Below are 22,306 nucleotides of genomic sequence, written 5' to 3'. Positions count from 1 at the left end.
TAATTTCTGAGAAAATGAAACTTAAATAAATAAATAAATAAAAGATTCAATAAAACAAATTGTTTTTCACTTCCGAACTGTGACTGTATTCGCTTTTTATTATCTTATATGCATCAAATTTCTTTTTTCTGAATCCTTTTTAAAGAATTCCAAGAAACAACTACCGGCCATTGATTTCAAATTTTAAAAAATTTTGAAATAACGATCGTAATAAAACGAAAACAAAACTAACGCTTTCCCCGAAATCTTCCTATTAAGAAACGTAATTTTTCCTTGCGTCGAAAAAAAAACAAAAAGTGCTAAACAAAACAAAGAAGCGAAAGGATCATATAGTGCTATGTGGGAAAAATGCAGAAACGATAACGAAAAGAACCAGAAGGGCGTTTGAAAAATAACAAAAACGCTGGAAAATAAACACAGAAACCTGCTATTCCATTGCCTGCAGGATTGCATCACTTTAACCCCGCCCGTTAGTAACGCCTTCTTAATGTCATTGGTGCAATGAAAAAAGAGGCGTCTCCTTAATGTTTCACTCGTCGGTAGACTAGCCACTTCATCTAAAGACCGTTGTTGGGTCTTGCAAGTGTGACATGCGACGATCTTATTCTTTCATTGTACAAGTTCAGTTGTGTTCTAGACAGCACGTGTTATAGAAATACAATTCATGCAAATTAATTTGCATAGTCGTGTTGCATAGTTATTTCCATATTATTTGATGTTACAAATTATAGATGTTTTAGTTCAAAATATCTGAAATAGTGGCGCTTTGGTAAATTAATGGTGCGTTGGTGAATATTACTGTAACTTCTGTTTTGTTTTTTAACGAAACCACACCAACGGCCACCCTGGTACCATACCAGAGAACCCTTTCTTCGGAAGCGTATGGTCCACAGATGGTAACTAGCCATCCACCGGACAGTCGGATCATGCCTGTCATATCGTCTTCGGACTTTGACACTCCCCCGCCTCCGAACGACTGTGCGGGTTGTGGCCGGCATATAGTGGACCGTTATTATTTAAATGCTGTTGACTTACAATGGCATGTCTATTGTTTAAAGTGTCATAAGTGCAAGGCACAACTAGATGAAGAACTTTCATGTTTTTGGAAAGATGGCCATATTTATTGTAAAGAAGATTATTATAGGTAAGTGTTCTATATGCTATAATGTTCCATATAAGACAGTGCCTTTGCTTCTTTTGTTCTATAAACTCTTTTGACTCTCACTATTGCTAGAAGCTCATTCCTTTGCACTAATTTTATTTTGGTTCCTAGTTGGACTCAAAATTGGCTGAATATGAATCCTATATGACCAATATTGGGATGTCTATATTTTTTAATATTGGTCCTATATAGGGCCAATATAGGCTTATATGGGAATAATAGAGGGCCTATATTGGCTGAATAAGGAACATAAAATATTCTGTGATTCAGACAATTCTATATACGGCCGATATTGATTGTAAAGTGACTGTAAAATATATGGTGAATCGGACAATTCTATATAGGGCCGATATCGATAAATAACGGCCCTTTGAATGCTTATTGAGCCAAGATATTGATCCAATGAGGGCCCAAATTATTTTGCTGATAGGGTTCCTCCTCCCCAATTCCAACACTCAAATAATATATATGTAATTTACTTATTTAGTTTTCTTTCTAACATATTTAAAATGGCAACAGCTAGGCATCGGACATTTTAAGGAAATTGCTAATATAATAATAATCTTCTTTTTTTTGTTCACCAACTAATTATTTCAGAAAAATAAAATTACGTGAATGAACTGTGGATACAGTAAAATAAGAATACTTTGAGCAAAACAACTTAAATAAAGCACAGATAAAGGTGCAGAAATGAACTTACTATAGTTTCGGTTCCAAAAAACAAGAACATACCTCAGAGTCTAAATTTTTTATTTAGACACTGAGGAGACTCTTTCTCATAATACAGTGAAAAATTTGGACACTATAAATTCAAAATTTAAACACCAAGGAAGGTTCTTGTTTTATAGAACCAAATTATAGTAAGTTCATTTCTGGATCGCAATTTGTGCTTTATTAGACACTGAGTGCTTGTGCTATTTACACACTGAGGGGGGTTCTTGTTTTCTAGAAAACAAAAATCTTCCTATGCAAAATTTAGACGCTATAAATACAACATTTTGACATTGAGGAAGGTTCTTAATTTATAGAACTATATCTATAGTAAGTTCATCTCTGCACTTTAATATGTGCTTTATTTACGTTGCTTTGCTTCATAAATAGAATGCTGGATAATTTTGCCTTGGCAGAATTCTTCTATATTATTTGAAGATTTTAGTGGAAGATATTGTCTAGTTCTATATTATTTGAAAAGTTGAGCGGATGATAGCGCCTGCTGGTATTCTGAAAGTGGTGTAAAATTTGAACTTAAAAGCATATAAAGATCCACTGTATAGCAAAGCTTTGAATAAATAGTTTTTTTTCCTTCTCACTTTCTCTGTCAGTAAAGAATGTTAAAAGTTCCAAAATATGAGAATTTATTGGATTATTTATTTTGAAATTGAAGAATCTTCTTCAGTGTTGAAATGCAGAGTTCGATTTTGTGGAAATTGTTCTTTTTCTTTTCTTTTAGATGTTCTCATTTAAATGTCTTTTAGCACAGTCTCTTCCATTAAGATCCTTAATTACTACTTAGTATAGAATATTTTTTGTTGCTTCTTACTATTTTTCAGTGGCGTTTTTAAGCATTGTTGGTTGATTGCAAAAATTGAATTAAAACCTAAACATCGGCTTAAATTTTTAAAAATTTAATCCAATCATAGCTTTAGCAACGAAATTACTTGGACTCTCATTGGACCAATATTCACGTATCAATAAGGTTCCAAAGGGCAGTTATTTTTCGATATTGGCCCTATATAGAATTGTCAGATTCACTCAATATTTTATACAGCCAATACAGGGCCGATATTAGCCCTATATAGGACTAATATTAAAAAATCTAGACACCCAGTATTGGTCCGTCAGTGCATGTTCATGTAAAACCATGTATAAGTCTGCTCATGTAAAAGTCTTAACTATTGCAAGCATGTATCTACTTGAAATAAGTGTTTTGTTTCAAAGGGTCATTAAATCAACTTAATTGTGGTTCTGCTCCTAATTGTTTATTTGTTGTCCAGAATTGCTTAGTCAATTCATCTTATATGCATCATTAATTTCAGAAATCTAAAGGTGTTGCCATTAACAGTGTGTAACTGCAAAATATATGGAAAGGACTTAATTACAGATTAGATAGTAGTCACGCCAATTGACCATATATAACTGGTTGGGGGAACTTAGCATATTCTTCCTTAATTGAAGTTTTAATTTATTGTAATGTGTAAAATGGTTTTGAAAATATAATTAGATAAATTCCGTATTTATAGTTGTTCTTATTTATATCCAAAATTATATAAATCCCGTAAAAATTGTATATAAAATCTCGTAATTGTATTTAAAGTTGATTATATAGATCCCGTAATTCTACTCAAAGTTGGCGGCTTTTCAATGTTATAATTTATTTATTTAAATTTGAAGGTCTCCAACATTTTACCCCAGAGGGACGCATAAATAAATTTGAAAAATTCAACTTGCCCTACATAACTGTTATCGTTAATTTAAATTACTGAACATTTTAAATTTATTTTATATGTTCGTGTTTTAGGGAGATGACGGTGGAATCAGTTTATTTTGTGTTATCTGTTTGTTATTTTGTTCTGTTTTGTTTTGTTGTACGCGAATTTACACTGAGGAAAAAAGTATGATCGAAACTACCGTAATATGGTAAAATTAACCGTGTTTGTGGCTATAGGGGAACAATAAAAAGCTCGATAGTTTTTACCAAAAGTCTTTGATAATGATTTTGGTAAAATTAACAAATAAAATATGGTTATGTATGGTTATTAAAATAAGTGATTGAAATTGGTAAATATGGTAAAATTTGATAATTTTATTAAGATATATTAAGACGGGGCAAAAAAACCTTTTATTTGGTAAAATTTACTTTTCTGTTTTGTATTCTTTATTAAATGCGTTTACTAATTTTTTATTAAACAAGAACTATAATTTTGAAAATCAGAATTTCTGGTAAACCGTTAACAGAAAAATTACCAAATGAATGGTTTGAACGGTAAAATATTTGCAAAATATAAATTTTTATTTTTACAATTCTATTTATAACCGTATATTTTAGTTTTATTAACCCGAGTTATGTTACTTTTTACTTTTTTTTTTACCAGAAATGCACAGTGCGGTAATTTTACCAGAATTTTTGGCTCCCTGTAAGACACTTTTCACTTTCGTATCCAACTATTATTTTAAATGAAGTGAGATGATTTGGTGAGATACAAAATATCATCAAAGTGGTACTAGTGGCCCCCACGGTACACGCATTTAAAACCCCTAATTTAAACTAAAATCTTAAATAAATAATTCATTAGAATTCTATGCCATAGAACGAAATTCAACTATTTTTCTCCCCGAGCTTATTGTCAGTCCAATATTCTTCATTTTTTAGCTTCATAAGCGTAATATTCTTCATTCTTTAGCTTCATAATCTTAATATTCTTCATTTTTTAGCTTCATAAGCGTAATATTCTTCATTTGTCCAAAATAAGTTCAATTTTTTAGTACAGAAATCAGACATATTAGACAATTCGTATTTATTTTTTTTATCTTTGTTTTATATTCGATGAAGTAATAAATTTCCAAATAGATGATTTTTTAAAAACTTATATTTCGAATCTATTCATCAACAAATAATTCATAGCGAATAAAAAGTTTTGTTTATTAAAATCTAAAAGGTACGATTTCTAATTCATTTTTAAATATTTTCGAAGGTATGATCGTTCAATTTATTAATATTTGATTGTATCATTATGTGCAAGTTATTTATGCGCCAAAGTTTGTGCCTATATTGGGCAGATTTATTAGTGTATCAATAATTTACTCTCTAATTGAATAGTAGTTTTTTTTTCTAAGTTAGTATTAAAATTTAATAGTAGTTTTCACTTGAGTTAATACTTAAAATATTAAAAAGTAGTTTTTCTTTTGAGTATAGAAGTTTATATTTAAATTAATTAGGGGTATTCTAAGTTTACATTTGAAATTAACAGAAGTTTTCTTCTTATTTTATAGTTAATTTTTATTTCATACTGAGTTTATACTTAAATTTAATAATAGTTTTCATTTTTCATAAATTTAATAGCGCTTTTCTTCTAAATTTATAACTGTATTTAATTGTAATTTTCCCTTAAAAATTAAGAATTGTTGAATTTTCATTTTTAGCCATTTTTAACCAATTATTTTAACAATTTCTTTATTTTATTAAACTAATTATTAGATGCTCTTAATGTTGTATATACCAGCAGCAGTATGTGTAGCAATTAGTATGTAAGCAAGTAGCGTAATAATCATATTTAAATCATAAGGTAGAAGTAAATTAGTACAATTATGTAATACTATTTAATGTATATTTTTATATTACTAGAAGGCAGAGCCCCCTAGTGATACAAAAATATTCATTATTGATGTCAGCTTTAGAATAATACGCATCCAATACATGAATGATGAGTTTCAGTTGTGTATTGATATTCATCGCATTGAATCTTGATGGACAGTACGATATATATAGATGAGACAAAATATCGAAATCGACACTAATGTGCGCATTTATGCGTAACATGGATGTTCCAAAAATATTATCGCACATGTAAATCAAATCACGCAATACACAAAGCATTGGAAAGTCTTTTTTTTTTTTTTCCTTTCTGTTTCTAATTGTTGAGTCACGCTCCTGAAATATTTATGCAATGTCATTTTATGCTTTTCGAAATGCCTGGTAAATTATGCTTGCGATAAAATTTGATGGATGACTCGCGTAGAAGAAAAATATCGTTATGGTTTTTTATATCTTCTGAGACATTGAATTATTGAGATCGGCTTTGAAGTATTAGATATGAATTCGTGGCTGTTCCAAGAATTATTGCCTATATTGGTAATCTGCACGAAAAGGAAAAACTTGGCTTTTGAGAATTCATAAAATTGTATTCGATTACTTATTTTTGTGTGGTTTTCAATTAAAACTGTTGCAGTGAAGGAGCTTGAAGGAATTACTTCTTGGATAACACAATTGAGAATTTTTTATTTTAATTTTTTTTATGCAGTGGAAGATTTAAAAGGAATTATTACTTGAGTATCGCAATTGAGATTTCTTTATGCAGTGAAAGAGTTAAATGGAATTACTACTTGAGTATCGCGATTGAGACTTTTTTATGTAGTCGAAGAGTTAAAAGGAATTTCTACTTGAGTATCGCGATTGAGATATGTTTATGCAGTAGAAGAGTTAAAAGGAATTACTTCTTGAATCACAATTGAGTTATTTTTTTTATTTGAAATTTTTTTTTTTTTTTTTTTTTTATGCAGTGGAAGATTTAAAAGGAATTATTTCTTGAGTATCGCAATTCAGATTTTCTTATGCAGTGGAAGAATTAAAAGGAATTATTACTTGAGTATCGCAATTGATATATTTTTATGCAGCGAAAGAGTTAAAAGGAATTACTACTTGGATATCGCGATTGAGATTTTTTTATGTAGTAGAAGAGTTAAAAGGAATTACTACTTGAGTATCGCGATTGAGATTTTTTATGCAGTGGAAGAGTTAAAGGGAATTACTACTTGATTGCGATGGATATTTTTTTAATGAATTATTGAAGCTTGAAATAATCACCACTTGAGTGCTGCAAATTGAATTTTTTTATATAATGAAGGAGCTTAAAAAAATCATTTATTAAAATTTTAATTTATTTATTTATTTATTTATTTTTTGCGATGAATAGTTTGAAAAAATCGCAATCGCAATTTAAATTTTTTCTACTCTGTAAAAAAAATCCAGAAATGTTTCTGCATATATGGGGCAGCTACGGTCCATGTAGTTTTCAAAAACGTTTATAATTTAATATTTCGGAAACTTCTTTCTGTAATATTCGTAAACATTTCGTTGTATTTCAGAAATATTTTGAATAATTTCTTCCAGTTTCGGAATTTCCCCCCCTTCTTTTCTATCTCCTGAAGCAATCAACAATGTCAACCGACGTCGCAGTCCAGATAATCGCAGTCGTATCGGTTGGCCGGAGTGCCTGAGGCCAGAGTGGCCCTTTACCTCTTCATCATCAGCTGAGAATCGTTGAGGTGGAAATCTTCTGGTCCTTGCAGACTAGAAATAAGAATAGGAATTAATAGTGGTCCCATTACCCGAGTAAAACTCAAGATAAATCGAATTAACACTTCCTTTATATGTGAATTGGAATTTAATAGTTGTAGTGGTGGATGCGCTACATTCAGAAACTGAATTGGCTTCAACGCGATTCAGTTTCATGCTTTTGAAAATATAAGAAATGTTCCTCAATTGATCGGGAACATGATATTAAATAAAGTCCTCTGAGATTTTCGGAAACATTTTTGTCAAGTCAAAATTAGTTTCCGAAATTTTATTATTGAATCAGCTTTAAAGAATCACTATTTAATTATCGCTATTTTTTCCCCAGTTTGTAGTAAAAGAAATCTAAAAAATCACTACTTGAGTATCAAAATTTCAATTTTATATACAGTGAAGGAAGTTTTTATTTCATTTTACGACCGTCGTTAGACAGCCGCCCCAATTTTTGGGTTTACGACTTCTAATGTTCAACTCCGTAGCCTTGTAATTTTGAACCCAATCCAGAAGATAAGGGAACTCCTGGACCAAGGATTGGGAGAAATTTGCTTTCGTGGAGAACATTTGGATAGAACTAACCCTCATTTGCGTTACATGGAGAGGAAAACCACGAAAACATTCTACGGTGAGCCTGAAGGACAAGGGGACTCTAATTCATGATCCGTCTACCACTGAGGATATTTTAGGTGAGCACTGTGGTCGGTGCGAGCCGGGTGCGGAATTTGAATCAACCAGCTTTTGCTGGGATCTAACCCGGGTCACCTCATTGGGAGGCGAGCACTCTATTCCCTGAGCCACCAAGGGTCAGTGATGAAGTTAGAATGAAGTACTACTTCAGTATTAGTACCACAATTTCAATTTTCATATAATGTTTAAATTTGAAAGGATCATATTTAAATACCGCATTCGAATACATTTTGTAATGAAAGTAAGTCTAGAAATTTAAGTTAAAATCGGAAATAGATTTTGCCGAAGATACCCGAGACCGACGCGCCGAAGGAGGGGTTCTCGAAATTTCATTCATTCCCCAATTAAGCTTAAATTTTATATGCTGGAAAATCTAAACGTCTGGAAATATTGTATGAAGGAAATTCTCCGTTTCTCCCCGCCAATTCTCTGTAATGAAGTCAATTTCGAGATAGTTATAAAACTGTATACTGGTGTGAATTGTAATCTTTTACCTAAAAATGATGCCAATTACGATTTATCAGAAAAACGCAGAACCTGATTCCCTAGCGATGTCTTCTTACTTTCCGTGTTTCTTATTCTTCTTTTTTCTTTCTTTACTTTCTCATTAAGTTAAAATTTATCACGAGTACTTACATTTTTAATAAATCTCTTCTTTTGCATGAAATGCTTAAATGAAGTTAAGCACATTATAGTTTGCACATAAAGCTTAAATGAAGTTAAAAATCCTCTGTTATACTAAGTAATACTCTTCGTATAAATATTGGTAATACCTTTTCGTAGAAACTATTATTTTTTCCAGATTCACGTAAATAATAAAATGTAAATTACATTCATTTTTTTTTATATTATTGAGAAATTATGATAAATAATAAACAAAGTTTCTGTTCATAAATTTCTTCACAGTTCCAATTAAAAATTAATGCTATATATCCATTGTACCAAATAATGACTAATATTCTATTTAGAAACCTCTTTAATTATAAACAAATTTTTTCTGTAACAGTTTGGAAAATCATTCGTTCCAATAATTCGGCTATACCAAATAATGGTTCGAATAAAATTGTATCTAATATTATGTTTATAAGGTTTTCCACCAATAAGCACATTCTATCGGTTACAGTTACAATGAATAATTGTTCCAATATATCCATCATATCAAATAACAGTACTGTTGGAATTATATCTGATATTCAGTTAATAAAGTTTTTCATCTTAAATAAATTCTTCCGGTAACAGTTCCAATGAATAATCGTTCCAATGTGTCACTTATTTCAAATAGCAATTTTGTTGGAATTATATCTGATATTCAGTTAATAAAATTCTTCATCTTCAAACTCTTCCGGTCACAGTTCCAATGAATAATCGTTCCATATGTCTGTTATTTTAAATAGCAATTTTGTTGGAATTATTTCTGATATTCAGTTAATAAAATTCTTCATCTTCAACAAATTCTTCCGGTCACAGTTCCAATGAATAATCGTCATATATCTGTTATTTCAAATAGCAATTTTGTTGGAATTATATCTGATATTCAGTTAATAAAGTTCTTCGCCTTAAACAAATTCTTCCGGTAACAGTTCAAATAAATAATCGTTCCAATGCGTCAATTATTTCTAATAGCAATTTTGTTGAAATTACTTCTGATATTCGGTTAATAAAGTTCTTCACCTTAAATAAATTTTTTTCCGGTAACAGTTCCAATGAATAATCGTTCCAATGTGTCAATTATTTCTGATATTTTGTTAATAAAATTTTTCATCTTCAACAAATTCTTCCGGTCACAGTTCTAATGAATAATCGTTCCATATATTCTTTATTTCAAATAGCAATTTTGTTGGAATTATTTCTGATATTCAGTTAATAAAGTTCTTCACCTTAAGCAAATGCTTCTAGTAGCAGTTCCAATGAATAATCGTTCCAATATATCCGTTATACCAAATAACGGTCCTATAGAAATGCATAATAGAAATCAATGCTTGCGCGTTTCAAGGAGATAAAAACAAATGCCCAGTGTATAAGAACTGTTTTTCTCTCTTCAGATTAAACCTAGTCGTAAATGTCAGTTCGAAAACGTATTCCGTGGGGTGGGGAGAACTTTACCCCCCTTTTCTCTGTGGCTAAATTCTTCTCCCTACTTTTATTTGTTTTTAAGCTGTGAATTCAAGTTTTGTTCCCCTTATCTCCCTTCCCCTATCCATTGGCATATAAGTTGAGAATAGTGTGTTGGCACGCAAATAATGAAATGAAATCGTGTCTTACAGATTAAGGTGGGGGCCCCGCAAACTGTCCATAAACGTGTGTGTGTTCCTCTTTTGCAACATTTTTTGCGCCTTTTTTCGATTCTTTTCTTAGAGTTATTTTCTTTTGTTTTATTGTTATTATTCTTTGTTTTCGAATGTCTTGTGACTCCCAAAGGTTCTCGAATGAGTTCGTTTTATTTCTCATTAATTACCCTATAAAATCGGCTTTTGAAACTTTTTTTTTTGTTTCCTTCCTTCTACAAAAGCCGCCCGCCACCTTCTGCGCGTCGGTGAAGGAGGGAATGTAAAACGATTAATGTGGAGTTCGTGCATTAGATCGATTTTAATCGTAAAATAATAGCAAATATAAAGAAATTTCGAAGATTTTAGACCTGTATCGATACAATGATTCACACTTCGTGGGTTCATTTGGGTAAAACTTTGGAACGTCTGAGGGTGTCTCAGAAATTTTCCATCTTACGTTAAATTTCGATTTTAAAGTAACAATAAAATGCATTCTAAATGAAGTTCCAACCATTTAAATTTTTTTAAACGCTTAAAGAATGTTTGCATTTCCGTTTCTCAGCCAGTTACTTTGATCGATGCGACTTTTTTACTTTTTAGCGTTCAAACGTTTGTTATCGCTCTTCGTCGAACTCAATTGGGTGACCAGAACATAGTGCATTTTTTTTCAAATGATCGATGCAATATGTCAAAACAATATGCTAACACAATAACAATATGCCAAAAACATCTACTGGCATACAAAAAGTTTTTTTTTTTTTTTTCTGATGAAGAAGAAAAAAAGGCGAGAACTTAATTGTCTACCCAATAGTAGTAAAACCGATGCAAACTAACGATATATTTGCAGAAAGAAAAATTAATAAACGTTCTTCAGCATTGAATAAAACTTAATTCTAATTTGTTACTGTTAAGAGAATGTAAACAGAAGATTCTAATCTTGAGTTCGCACTTTATAACTGATTACTGATTGATAATACTACACATTATAGAATATTTGTTGCGAATTCTCATTAAATTGAGGAATGATTTTGACGAAAGACTTTTCATCACTAATCGTTTAGATGCACCCCTACTTTTTTTGACAGATGCATTGATATCAATCTTAACCCCCAGAAACGACCCTCCTAAATGATACATAGAATTGGTCAGTTCCCGGAGTAATCTGAGACTGGCTACTGTGGGAGCTGCAAACGATTTCTTGGAATAGAGAGGGAGTATTTTGTGTAATATTCGGTGTGATTGCATTTTTTCCCACACTTTCCGATGTTCCCACACTTTGTGTTTTCGGAAAAGTCCGTAAATCCTCCGATTTCGATTTCAAAGAAGGTCTTAAATTTTATGACTTTATTTATTTATTTATTCTTTGCTTTTTAGTCCAACCGAGTTTTCGCCGCGTGTTATTTTACGAGATTTACACCAACTTCAGCAAAGTATTCTTAAATTCGAAATGTCTGTTATGAACAAACACATTTTTTAAAAATTAAATTATCTTCTCTTTTTAGACATGCTAATTGCAATCACATAATTGCATCACTAATAATTAACGCATCTAATTGCAAATATCACATAATATATTTATTTATAATTGCAGATGATTTTAATAAAACCGTTATGATTTAAATAAAACTGCCCAACTTCGGTGACCAGATTACTCACCTTTAAAAATAAACTTGTATAACTTATAAAGTTCAATTTTAACCAAACTAAATACATAGACAAATGTATTTAAATATTCTAATTCTTCAACCCCTCTTCCAATCCTAAGACCTTAATTAGTTTTAAGCAATATATTTTATATATTGTTTATAACAAAACTTTTGCACAGTCTAGCTGTTGCCTGCGCAGAAGTACTTTGATTTTGAAATATTTACATTAGTTCCATTATAACTTCCGATTTAAGATTTTCTACATAAATTATGGCTTGTAAAACGAACCATTTAGTTAAAAAATAGTTAGTGAACGAAACTTAGATACTTAACGAAGAATACTACATATTCAGAGCATTATTATCTTATAAGTTTTCTTGGAACCTTTATTTGCTTATTAAATGCAATTATTGATATATTTTTTTAAATACTTTTAATTTTCAAACATTTTGATTTAAAAAAATATTTCAAAATGAGAGAGAGAGGATTGGTTAAAATAATCTTCTATAAATTCAAATGATATAAGGAAAAATTGTATAAAAGTGTTGAGATATGTGTAAACATCTGGAAATGTATCCAAAGACAGAGTCTTTATGCACATAGACAGAAATTGTTTAATCTTTCACCAAATAAATATTCAAAAATTGTATCCGTATTAACAGTAAGTCAGTATTAAAACCATTTCAAACAATACTTCATAGCAATAAAAGATCATAGCAATAAAAGAGGATGTTTCGGCAGATGGTGACGTAATCCTATTTCAGACGAGACTTCTAACTCGGAATTTACTACTATTAGAAGACAGAAGGTGGCATTATTTGAAAATCGAGTTTGGTTGCCATAAGAAGAAATAAAAATAATCCCAGAAACAGAGTCAACGGAACTGCAGCATTATTACGATTACGATTATTCTAAATCGGTTTCGATGTGCGGCTTCTTTTCAAGTCGGTTTTAATATGTCACGGATTATCTTCTGTAGGAAATTCCCGAGTTTCACTGGTAGACGGGACCTATGCCAGACATTTGCATAGATTCAAGCGCTAGAAAGGTAAGAGTTTTGGCGTTTATGGCTTTTAAATTATCGTTTGCTCTAACTCTAGAAATTACGGCTAAGCGTTGGTAATAAACACAGAAAGAGTCATTAAAAGTCGTCTGAAAATTGTTTATGGTTGTATTTGTCCATTTATATTAAATGAAAGTAGAGAAGAAATTCAAGATATGCGTTTTTATTTTTTCCCTTTATGGTGCATACTATTTTGATAGTAATAAAAAGGTTTTTTTTTTTTTTTTTTTTTTTTTTTAAAAAGCAAATTTTAAATTATTTAAATAAAATTAAATGAAGAGAAATATCTATTATACGTATTTCATCTTTAGTAGTACATGTAGCTATGAGAGAAATAGTTTGCTCGAAGAATTTAATACTTTACATTTAGAGCGAATGTAACTTACTCTTGAATAATTAACGTTACAGATTTGATTAGAATATTTCATTTTACAATAGCGAATATTCCATTTTTTAACGGTAATTTATCCATTTCATATTAAAAGATATCTGTTTTATGACGGAAAATAACCCATTTTCTTACAACGGACAATATCTCATTTGTGACAGATATCCGCTTTTAGCAAAAACTTACAGCATTTTATAGTGAAAAACATGTTATAGCCTATGTGTGTATTATGAGTAATTCATTTTTATTACTGTAAATATGATATAAACTAAAGTTCTAGTACTTATCACGAAAATACTACTATTAATAATTATAATAAAAGTGTCCTGAATTTCTTCATTGAGATGCAATTAACAAAAATTGTATCATCTTTTAATTGTGCAAATATTTATGGCAAATAATTATTGCAAAACTTAAGTGCAAATAATTATTCCAAGAAGTGCAAAAATAAGTATTTAGTACAGAATATAATTATAGTATTCCTTAATTCCATCTGAAATATAAGAAACTCAAGTGAATTATTTGATAATTAACAAAGTGAATGTAATTAAAACTACAATATAAATAATGATGGCACGAAAAATAATTATAATATTCCTTAATTTTATGCCAAATATAAGAAACAAAAATGAAACATTCGATGATTATTAAAATGGGAAGAATTATTGCACACAACAAAATTAACACTGTGTTTATGGGTTTTAGCTTTGAAATAAAATAAATTCAACAGAAACATCATAATTTAAATTTTTTGAATGTTCTTGTAGCAATATTACCTATGTTTCTTGGAGGTTCAAGGTTGTACTCAATTGAGGGGGCAGGGAGAGATGGACAATTGCCCCGAAGTCTGAGGCAGAGGGCCTGTCCTAGGGCTTGTAAAAACTTAGTTCAGTCTTGTGGGGCTTTATTGTTTATTATGATAAAAACTAGTACTAAATGGTAAACAATATGATTTAAGATTGAATTAGGAAATGAATTATTAAGAAAAATGCTTCGGTGTTGGTCAAGTATTTCTTTTTTCTGTTCCGTAAGTAAAATATAAGCACATTGAATGCGGAAAACAGTTTTGCGCTTTTATTATGTAAAAGAGGGAAAATATCACGTGTATTTTAATTTAATTGGAAATAATTCGTAAAAGCGTAAATAAAAGAATCCCTGGGCTTTGTTCTATCATCTCCCACGGAGGAACTGCTTCCTGTTTCGGATATTACCGGAAACAACACTCCGGATATCCTCGACTAATACGCGCGCAATTCATACACAAGTTCCATTTAATGGATTGCCTGTTCGACCAGGTCCTATCTCACCCCACACTTGTCATTTTGCATAGAAAGAGAGTTTAAATGTCAAATGTTAAACATTTAAAATAAAATATAAAACAAACATTATTTTCTCAAAAACTGATAAAGCTTTAAATTTCCTGTATTTCCTGTATTAAGCACAGAGTTTAAAATTAAAACCTCTGCAAATTATTAAATTTTTTTATTTTATTTTATTAAAATGTGTTAATTTCTTCTTTGCATTTAATATGACCAGGGTAATTTGAGAGCAAAAAAATTTATTTTTGTTTGAAAAATTAAATTTAATATTTCCAAAATATTGCTCGGAGAAAAAAAAATTTTTTTTTTTCTGGTGAAATTATTGTACTATATGGTAATGACATTTCTGGTAAAAAGAGCCATAACTCTGGTTAATGAAACCAAAATATAAGGTATTTAAACCATCGTTTGGTATTTTTTCGGTTAACCGGAAACTCTGATTTTAAAAATTATAGTTTTTGTTATCATGCATTTAGTAATATATACAGAAAAGTAAATTTAAACAAATAAATGGTTTTTATGCCATTCTCTAATGTATCATGAAAAAATTACCAAATTTTATCAGATATTATCAAACCATATTTTATTGTCAATTTTACCAAAGCGTTTCAGTGAAAATTTCCGAGATATTTGATGTTCCCATGGTAATTTTATCATATTCTGCTATTTTTTGACTATTTTCTCACTGTATATGGAAAGAAAATTTAACGTATTTAGTGTGGTTGAAAACTTTACTCTACAAGTAGAAAATCAGATATTAAATGTTTGATCTTAAAAGCATTAAGAGCCGAGGTGGTTTAGGGGATGGCTGGTTAATACGAATTCCGCACTCGGCACGCACCGACCACAGGGCTGACGAAAAATGTCCTCAGTAGTAGACGGATCATTGGTTTGAGTCCCCTTGCAGTCAAGTTAATCTTGGAAGGTTTTCGTGGTTTTCTTCTCCGTGTAACGCAAATGCCGGTTAGTTCCATCAAAAAGTTCCACGAAAACAAATTTCCCCCAATACTTGACCCAGGAGTTCTCTTATCTTCTGGATTGAGTAAAAGCTTTAAGCTAATTTTGCTTAACAATATTTATTTATATACAAGTATTATTTATTTGACAAATGTACTTGGATAACATGAGGAAAAAAAGAAAATAGGTTTATAAATGTAGCGATCATTTGAAAAATTGGAAAGTTACAGAAAATTCCTCTCATTCCAGCTTTATGTTTTCGCACTATTGTTAAATATAGATATTAATACTGAATTGGATATTATTCTTAAAATTTTGCTTATATTAGAAACGAAAGGTTTCTTTTTACCTTAATCAAAGTTTTCGACCATTATTTTAACATTTAATTAAGTTGAAGACTGACTGATGAAATAGCGTTGAAAAAGTTTTGAATTATGAAGTTTGAAGCCATAAGTGTGTGTAATGCTTTTTTCTAACAGTGCAGCAGAAGTTTTGAAATCTTTGAGACAGATAAATGCAAACTCTTTATAGGTTATGAAGTTAATAATTTCAAACAGACAAGTTATCATAAAAGCATAGTAAATTTTTTGAATTACTAAGATTTAAACCAAACTAACTAAGAATTATGCCGTAGAAGTTGTGAAAATATTAAGTATAAAACCAAGTAAAGGAAAAGTGTCGTAGAATTTTTAATTATTAAATTTAGAACGAAAAACGTGATAACTCTTAATTGTGCTGTAAAAGTTTCGAAGTTGCTAAGTTAAGCGGTTAATGGAATAGAGTTGTAGAATTTTTGAATTCTTAAGCTTGAACCTAAAAACGTGCTACTAACTGTGCAGCAGAAAATCAGAAATTATTAAGTTAAGCTGATGTAAAGAAGATCCATGCCTTTTTCGGGATTCGAACTCGGGATCTTTCTGACTTGAGATCAGCTCCCTGACCATCATACAAGCCGGTCGGCACAATAGTGCTGTAGAATTTTTGAATTATTAAGATCGAAACTGAAAACGTGATACTAATTCAGAACTGTGCTGTGGAAGTTTGGAAATCCTTAAGATTGAAACAGACAAGCGTAAGCGCTGCTTTAGAAGTTAAGAAATGATTAAAATTCTTAAATTATATACATAAAACGAAGAAAATTACTGTGGTTATCTGTTTGTCTCTAGTATACATTTTACGGAAGATCATTGGTTTTAACTATCGTCCTGGTAAATTTAATTTATTCTTAAAAATCGTCTGAAATGATCATTGGTTTTAACTTATCTTCCTGGTAAATTTAATTTATTCTTAAAAATCGTCTGAAATGATCATTGGTTTTAACTATCGTCCTGGTAAAATTAATTTATTCTTAAAAATCGTCCGAATTGGCTATATTTTTTTTACATTACGTGGAGGAAAATATTTACTACACACCTTTTCCTGAAATCCAAAACTGCAACCGACCAAACCAATTTATCTTTCCTCCCTTTCTGCAAAATAAAGTAAATGTCAAGAATGCCTATTTTACACCTTCGGGTACAAGGGATGGGGAATTCGGGCATTAGAAGATAGGTGAAAGGGCAAAACTGTTCCAAAAACCCTCCATACACACACAACCTCCCACTGTGCTAAATGACCCAAGAGGATTCTACCCTGGAGGACAAGATTTTTCTCAAGGGGTGTTCTTTGTTGAAGAGATAGAGGAAACAGTGAACATGACACGGGTACGTTTTTTATTTTCTTTTTCTTTTTTATGCCCCGTTTACCAGGTTTATTGATGGTGATGATAGTCGAAAGTAAAAATAGTCCGGTTGAAGTCTCCATTCGGATTGATCTGTCCATTCTGTCCGTTTGGGTTCATTCTACCCAGATTCTAGATTTCATTCCGTTGATTCGAACAATAAATTTCCGCCAAAAATTATTTATTTGCTAAAATTTTTTATTTATTTTTTAAATGTTCACTGGAAAAAATGTAGGTTTCATTAAGTAAATGAATTTTTTTTCCTAATAGGTGCGTGCGTCTTGTGTTGCCGGTTGCCCTTAACTTTTTATTCTACATTTAAAAAAACAAGACATCAAAAGAATTCTATCAAATATAATATCTGATTAGTATTAGGAAAAAGCTCATTTGCAAACGATTTCTTTATTATACGTCTGAGAGGAAAAAGTAAAGAAAAAACAAACGATTTTTATTCAAGATATTCTGGCAAATAAGAAATTTCTAGAACAATAGGAATTTTCAAAACATTTTGCTCTGTTTACTTAGTTTATTGATGATAATGATAAACAAATCTGCCGAGTACAACAGGTTTAAGTCTCCAATTTGAGTTTTCGTAAGTTCATCTAGTGGTGCCATAAACTTTTAAATTCAACATTTAAAAAAAAAAGGCATCAAAAGAACTGTAAAATATAATTTAAAATAGATTAGTTTCACGAAAACCTAATTTGCAAACGATTTCTTTATTATACGTCAGAGAGAAAAAAGTAAAAAAAAATCAAGCGATTTTTGTGCCAGATATTCTTAGTGATAAGAAATTTTTAGAACAATAAGAATTTTCGGAGCATTTTGCCGTGTTTGCCAGGCTTATTGATGGTAGTGATAAACAAATCCGAAAAGGTCAGGTTTATGTCTCCAATTTGGTTTGTCCGTTATCATTTATATTCCATTATTCATTAACTATTTATTTGTTTAAAATTTCATGCATTTTTCAGAACATTTATTAAATATTTTCATTCATTTACTGAGTTTCGGGTTTTCGAAAAAAAAAGATCGATCATTTAGGGTTCCATATCTGAAAATAAATAGGAAAGCACTGCTCTTTGCGACTTTTTCCAGTTAAGAAATGAGAGCTTCTCCTTTCTTTTGTCTCCTTTGAATGTATCACAGGAACTATTACGAAATCGATCGGTTCCACAATACATTGTCTTCAAAATCTTCTGAACGTTCGAATTTCCGAACGCGCCTTTTGTTCTTGGTGGTGTCTTCGAAGCATGACTCGGGCCACGCGTCGGGAAAGCTGTAGTTTTTCACGCTCGCTTACAGAAGAGATAAATTGCATAACCGCGCCGTGTGCCAAACGGCGCGTGAACGCGTTGTCACGCGATATACTTATACCTTAACATCCCTTTTGGTATCGCTGATGATACCTGTGACTGCTGCGGAAAAAATATCTGTTACCGGATATTAAGTTCGAGTGATACGTGATGTATAATTTTGGTCTTCTTTTTTACTGAGGAAACTTTTGTCTTTGATTTCCTTTTTTTCCTCGAAAGCTTCAGTTAGGAATATGAAATAAAGGTAACGGAAATCGTTCTTTGATTGGTGACTTCGCACTTTTTAGAACGTTTTTGATGTCAAGTACACTTTAGTTTGAAGCTATCAAAATATTACATAAGCACCTATAGGGAGGAGCATAATGCATTTTTTTGCTGACAACTAGGTTCAAGGACTGCTCACTAAACGATGCTTACGTTAGACACTTAAACGCTCTTATTTTCTTTTTCTTATTTTGAAAATTAAAGATAAATGTAAGAAACTTTTTTTAAAAATTACATTAAAAATTTTTCAAACGTGAAATATAAGTAAATTTGGAGAAAGAAAAAGTTGGAAATGATAAAAGTTTAAAATTGGAGAAAGAAAAAGTTGGAAATGATAAAAGTTTAAATTTGGAGAAGGAAAAAGTTGGAAATAATAAAAGTTTAAGTTTGGAGAAAGAATAAGCTGGAAAATATTTCTTTAATGAGTTTTAAAATTTTATAAAATAAGTTTTTTAATGTAAATTTTGTTTATGCTAAGTTAAATCTTTTAGTTCAATTCAATCCTAAAATTCTAAAAATTAGAATTTTTCTCTATAAGTAAAATCAAGAGCAAAAAACAATGGAGACTTCTTGCTATTTTGTTCGATATGTAAGACATGCCAGTTAAATACTGAAATTATTGTACTACCCTAAATTTAACCATAAGTTTTCTTTTTTAATGTTATTTTTATTCTACAACTGTTTGTCAGCAATAGTGCCATTTTTTTCTTTCAATTTGACTACTGAAAATAATTGAATACGTATTGAACTAAAACTATAATTTTTTTATTTATATTTAATACTTATTAATCAGTTTGTAATAAAATTCTTTATTGAACACAATAAGCACGGAAATGATAGCTTTCATTACATCATTTTGTCTTTCACTGCTTTCATTACATTATTCATTACCATTTTCAGAATTAGACATTATTTAAAATCATTATTTATAACACTTTAAGGAGTTTCAGATAATATTTCATTATACATAAAAATTTTAAAAAAAAATTTATTATGATACCTTTTTTTATTAATTTAGTATATATATATATTTGTGTTTTACATTAAATAAACATTTTCTTTCGAAATATTCAAGAAAGAAATGTAAATCAACGTTTAAAAATGAAAACTGAGAACACAATAAATATGAAATTTGTACTTTAATGAACACAATACAATACACAATAAGTGATTCGAAGAAAAAAAATTCGCTAGTTTTTTATTTATTTATTTATTTTGAAAAAAGTTAAAAACGAAATAAAACGTTTAAGGAAATGAAGTGAGATTGAATAAATGGGAAACAGAAATTCAACAAAAAATAAAAATGTTTTCACTTTAAAAGGTTTAAAAAAACATTATTATTTAAAATAATATACTGTATAATTATTAAATAAAGTATATAAAAATTAATTGGCAGCGTATAAAATGTGAAATTAACATTATGTAATGAAAAAAAAAATTATGTTCTAAACTACGAGAATATGGCAAAATTTACCGAGATTCCGGCTCTATGGGAACACCAGAAAAGCTCATTAATTTTTACCGAAACACTTTAGTAATGATTTTGGTGAAATTAACTATAAAATATGGTTAAAAATCTGGTAAATGCTGTAACATTTGATGCTTTTTTCATAATACCTTAGAGCATGGTATAAGAACCATTTGGTTGGTTAAAATTACTTTTCATTTTTGTATTTTTTACTAAGTGTGTGGAAATAAGAACTGAAATTTTAAAAATCAGAATTTACAGTAAGGCGTTACCATATGAACGGAAAAATGGCCAAATCAATTATTTAAATACTGTATATTTTACCATTTTATTAACCAGAACTATAGACTTTTTTTTTTTACCGGAAATATTTTAATATATATCATTTACTGGAATTTTTTTCTCCTTCACTGCAAAAAATTCTATATCAAATTACGATAAAAAGTACCCGAGGGCAGCATCCGTAAAATTCATTATTTAAGTAAATTAGAATAATTAAGCGTATTAAATTAAACGCATTAATTTAATTACAGTTATTTAGGAACTTTACAATAATTATTACTGTAACAATTACAGTATACCAGATTTTTTGTACCATTATAATTTTGCAATAAAAATGGGTTTTACGGCAAAAAGTACAAGCACTCTGGGTGCTGGCACGTTTTATCGCAATTTAATTTGAGAACAATAAATTTTTAAAAAAAAAAAGCTTTCAAAGGTATATTTATATTAAATTCTCGTTAAATACTTTTTGGGTAATCGGCATTATCGAGAGATTCGTAATATGCTAAGCAACTTTACTGTGCAACTTTAAGTGAGCTGAAACGAAACATGAATTCAACGCAAATTTGTGAAAGGAAGAGAAGAAAGGGGCAAAAAAAAAAAAGGCAAAATAGGTTAGAACATATTGCACAATAAGAATCTTCCGAACCAAACATTCTGAATTAACCTCCCAACCTTTCTTTTGAAACAAGTTTATGGAGAATACTAGTTTTACGCAAAATGGTGCATCATGTTGGGGTCTTTAAATTAGCATGACCATTCCATACAAAGAAAGACTACCCACAACGCACCAAGGTGTGTAGTCGTTTATTTATAGCCGTAGGTATACCACACACATAACGCTATCAACGATTCTTTTAGATATACTAAACATTCTAAAACTGTCGTTTCCTTAAATTTCTGAATAAAAGCAAAAAAGCCAGTAAAATTTTCAAACATTTATATATAGTTCAAGTCTTTTGCCCTATTTTAAAACAAAAATGTTTTTAAGTTTATTATGTAATATTTTATAACAGAAATATTTAGTTACCGTTTTACAATTATTAATCAGTGAATAGGGTGTATTTAATTTTGTAATATATTTTACTTAAGAACACGTCTTGTCGAAAAAAATTTTTTTGTCAGATATCTGATACACAGAAAAAGCAATAAAAAATAAAAATGCACACGTAATCAGAATCTCGTACGGAAAAGAAAAGAAACACAGAGAATTAAATTTTTGTACAATAACCATAGACAAATAAACAAAAGAGAAAATAAATTATAATTGTCGCATACAGAGAAGCGGATTCTTGTACTTGAATAGCGCTAAATAGGAGGGGGGGGGGGAGAATTCCGTATATTGTAGCAGATGCTTCAATACATGGAATTCTACCATTTTTCAATTAAAAAAAGAACAAAAAACTATACAATCATATTTTTCCTGAGTGTTTGAGAATCGTGATATTTGCACTGAGTTCGTTACCAGATTTTGCATGCATATCAGCTGTGGAAGTTTCTTTCGCTCTTTGAAAGAACTTTTTTTGAACGTATATCTCTGAATTATTAGTAATCTAATACTGTGCTCAGACTTTACATGTTAAATAAAAATGTATGCGATTCTGATGATTGTATTTGGGATAGATTTTGATAGTTGAGGAATTACAAAGTTTAGAGATTCAAGTATTTTATCAAAGGAGCTGTTAAACAGATGAACGAAAAAT

General features: G+C 30.1%; 1 protein-coding gene across 1 annotated transcript in view; it reads left to right on the top strand.

The window, feature by feature from the left end:
- The first annotated feature begins 554 nt into the window (after positions 1-554).
- The window catches only part of LOC107449261 (LIM/homeobox protein Lhx9), a 64,310-nt gene continuing 42,558 nt past the window's right edge, over positions 555-22,306 (top strand). The window contains exon 1 of the mRNA XM_016064750.4: positions 555-1,144. Within this exon, the coding sequence (XP_015920236.1) occupies positions 894-1,144 (251 nt within the window). The 5' untranslated portion in view covers positions 555-893. The remainder of the gene's footprint in view (positions 1,145-22,306) is intronic.

This window comes from Parasteatoda tepidariorum, chromosome 10 (genome assembly GCF_982258835.1).
Source record: "Parasteatoda tepidariorum strain Cologne lab strain chromosome 10, Ptep-v5.0, whole genome shotgun sequence".
NCBI lineage: Eukaryota > Metazoa > Arthropoda > Arachnida > Araneae > Theridiidae > Parasteatoda > Parasteatoda tepidariorum.
The sequence above is the reverse complement of the archived record's forward strand: the minus strand, read 5'-3'. Positions and strand labels throughout refer to the sequence as shown.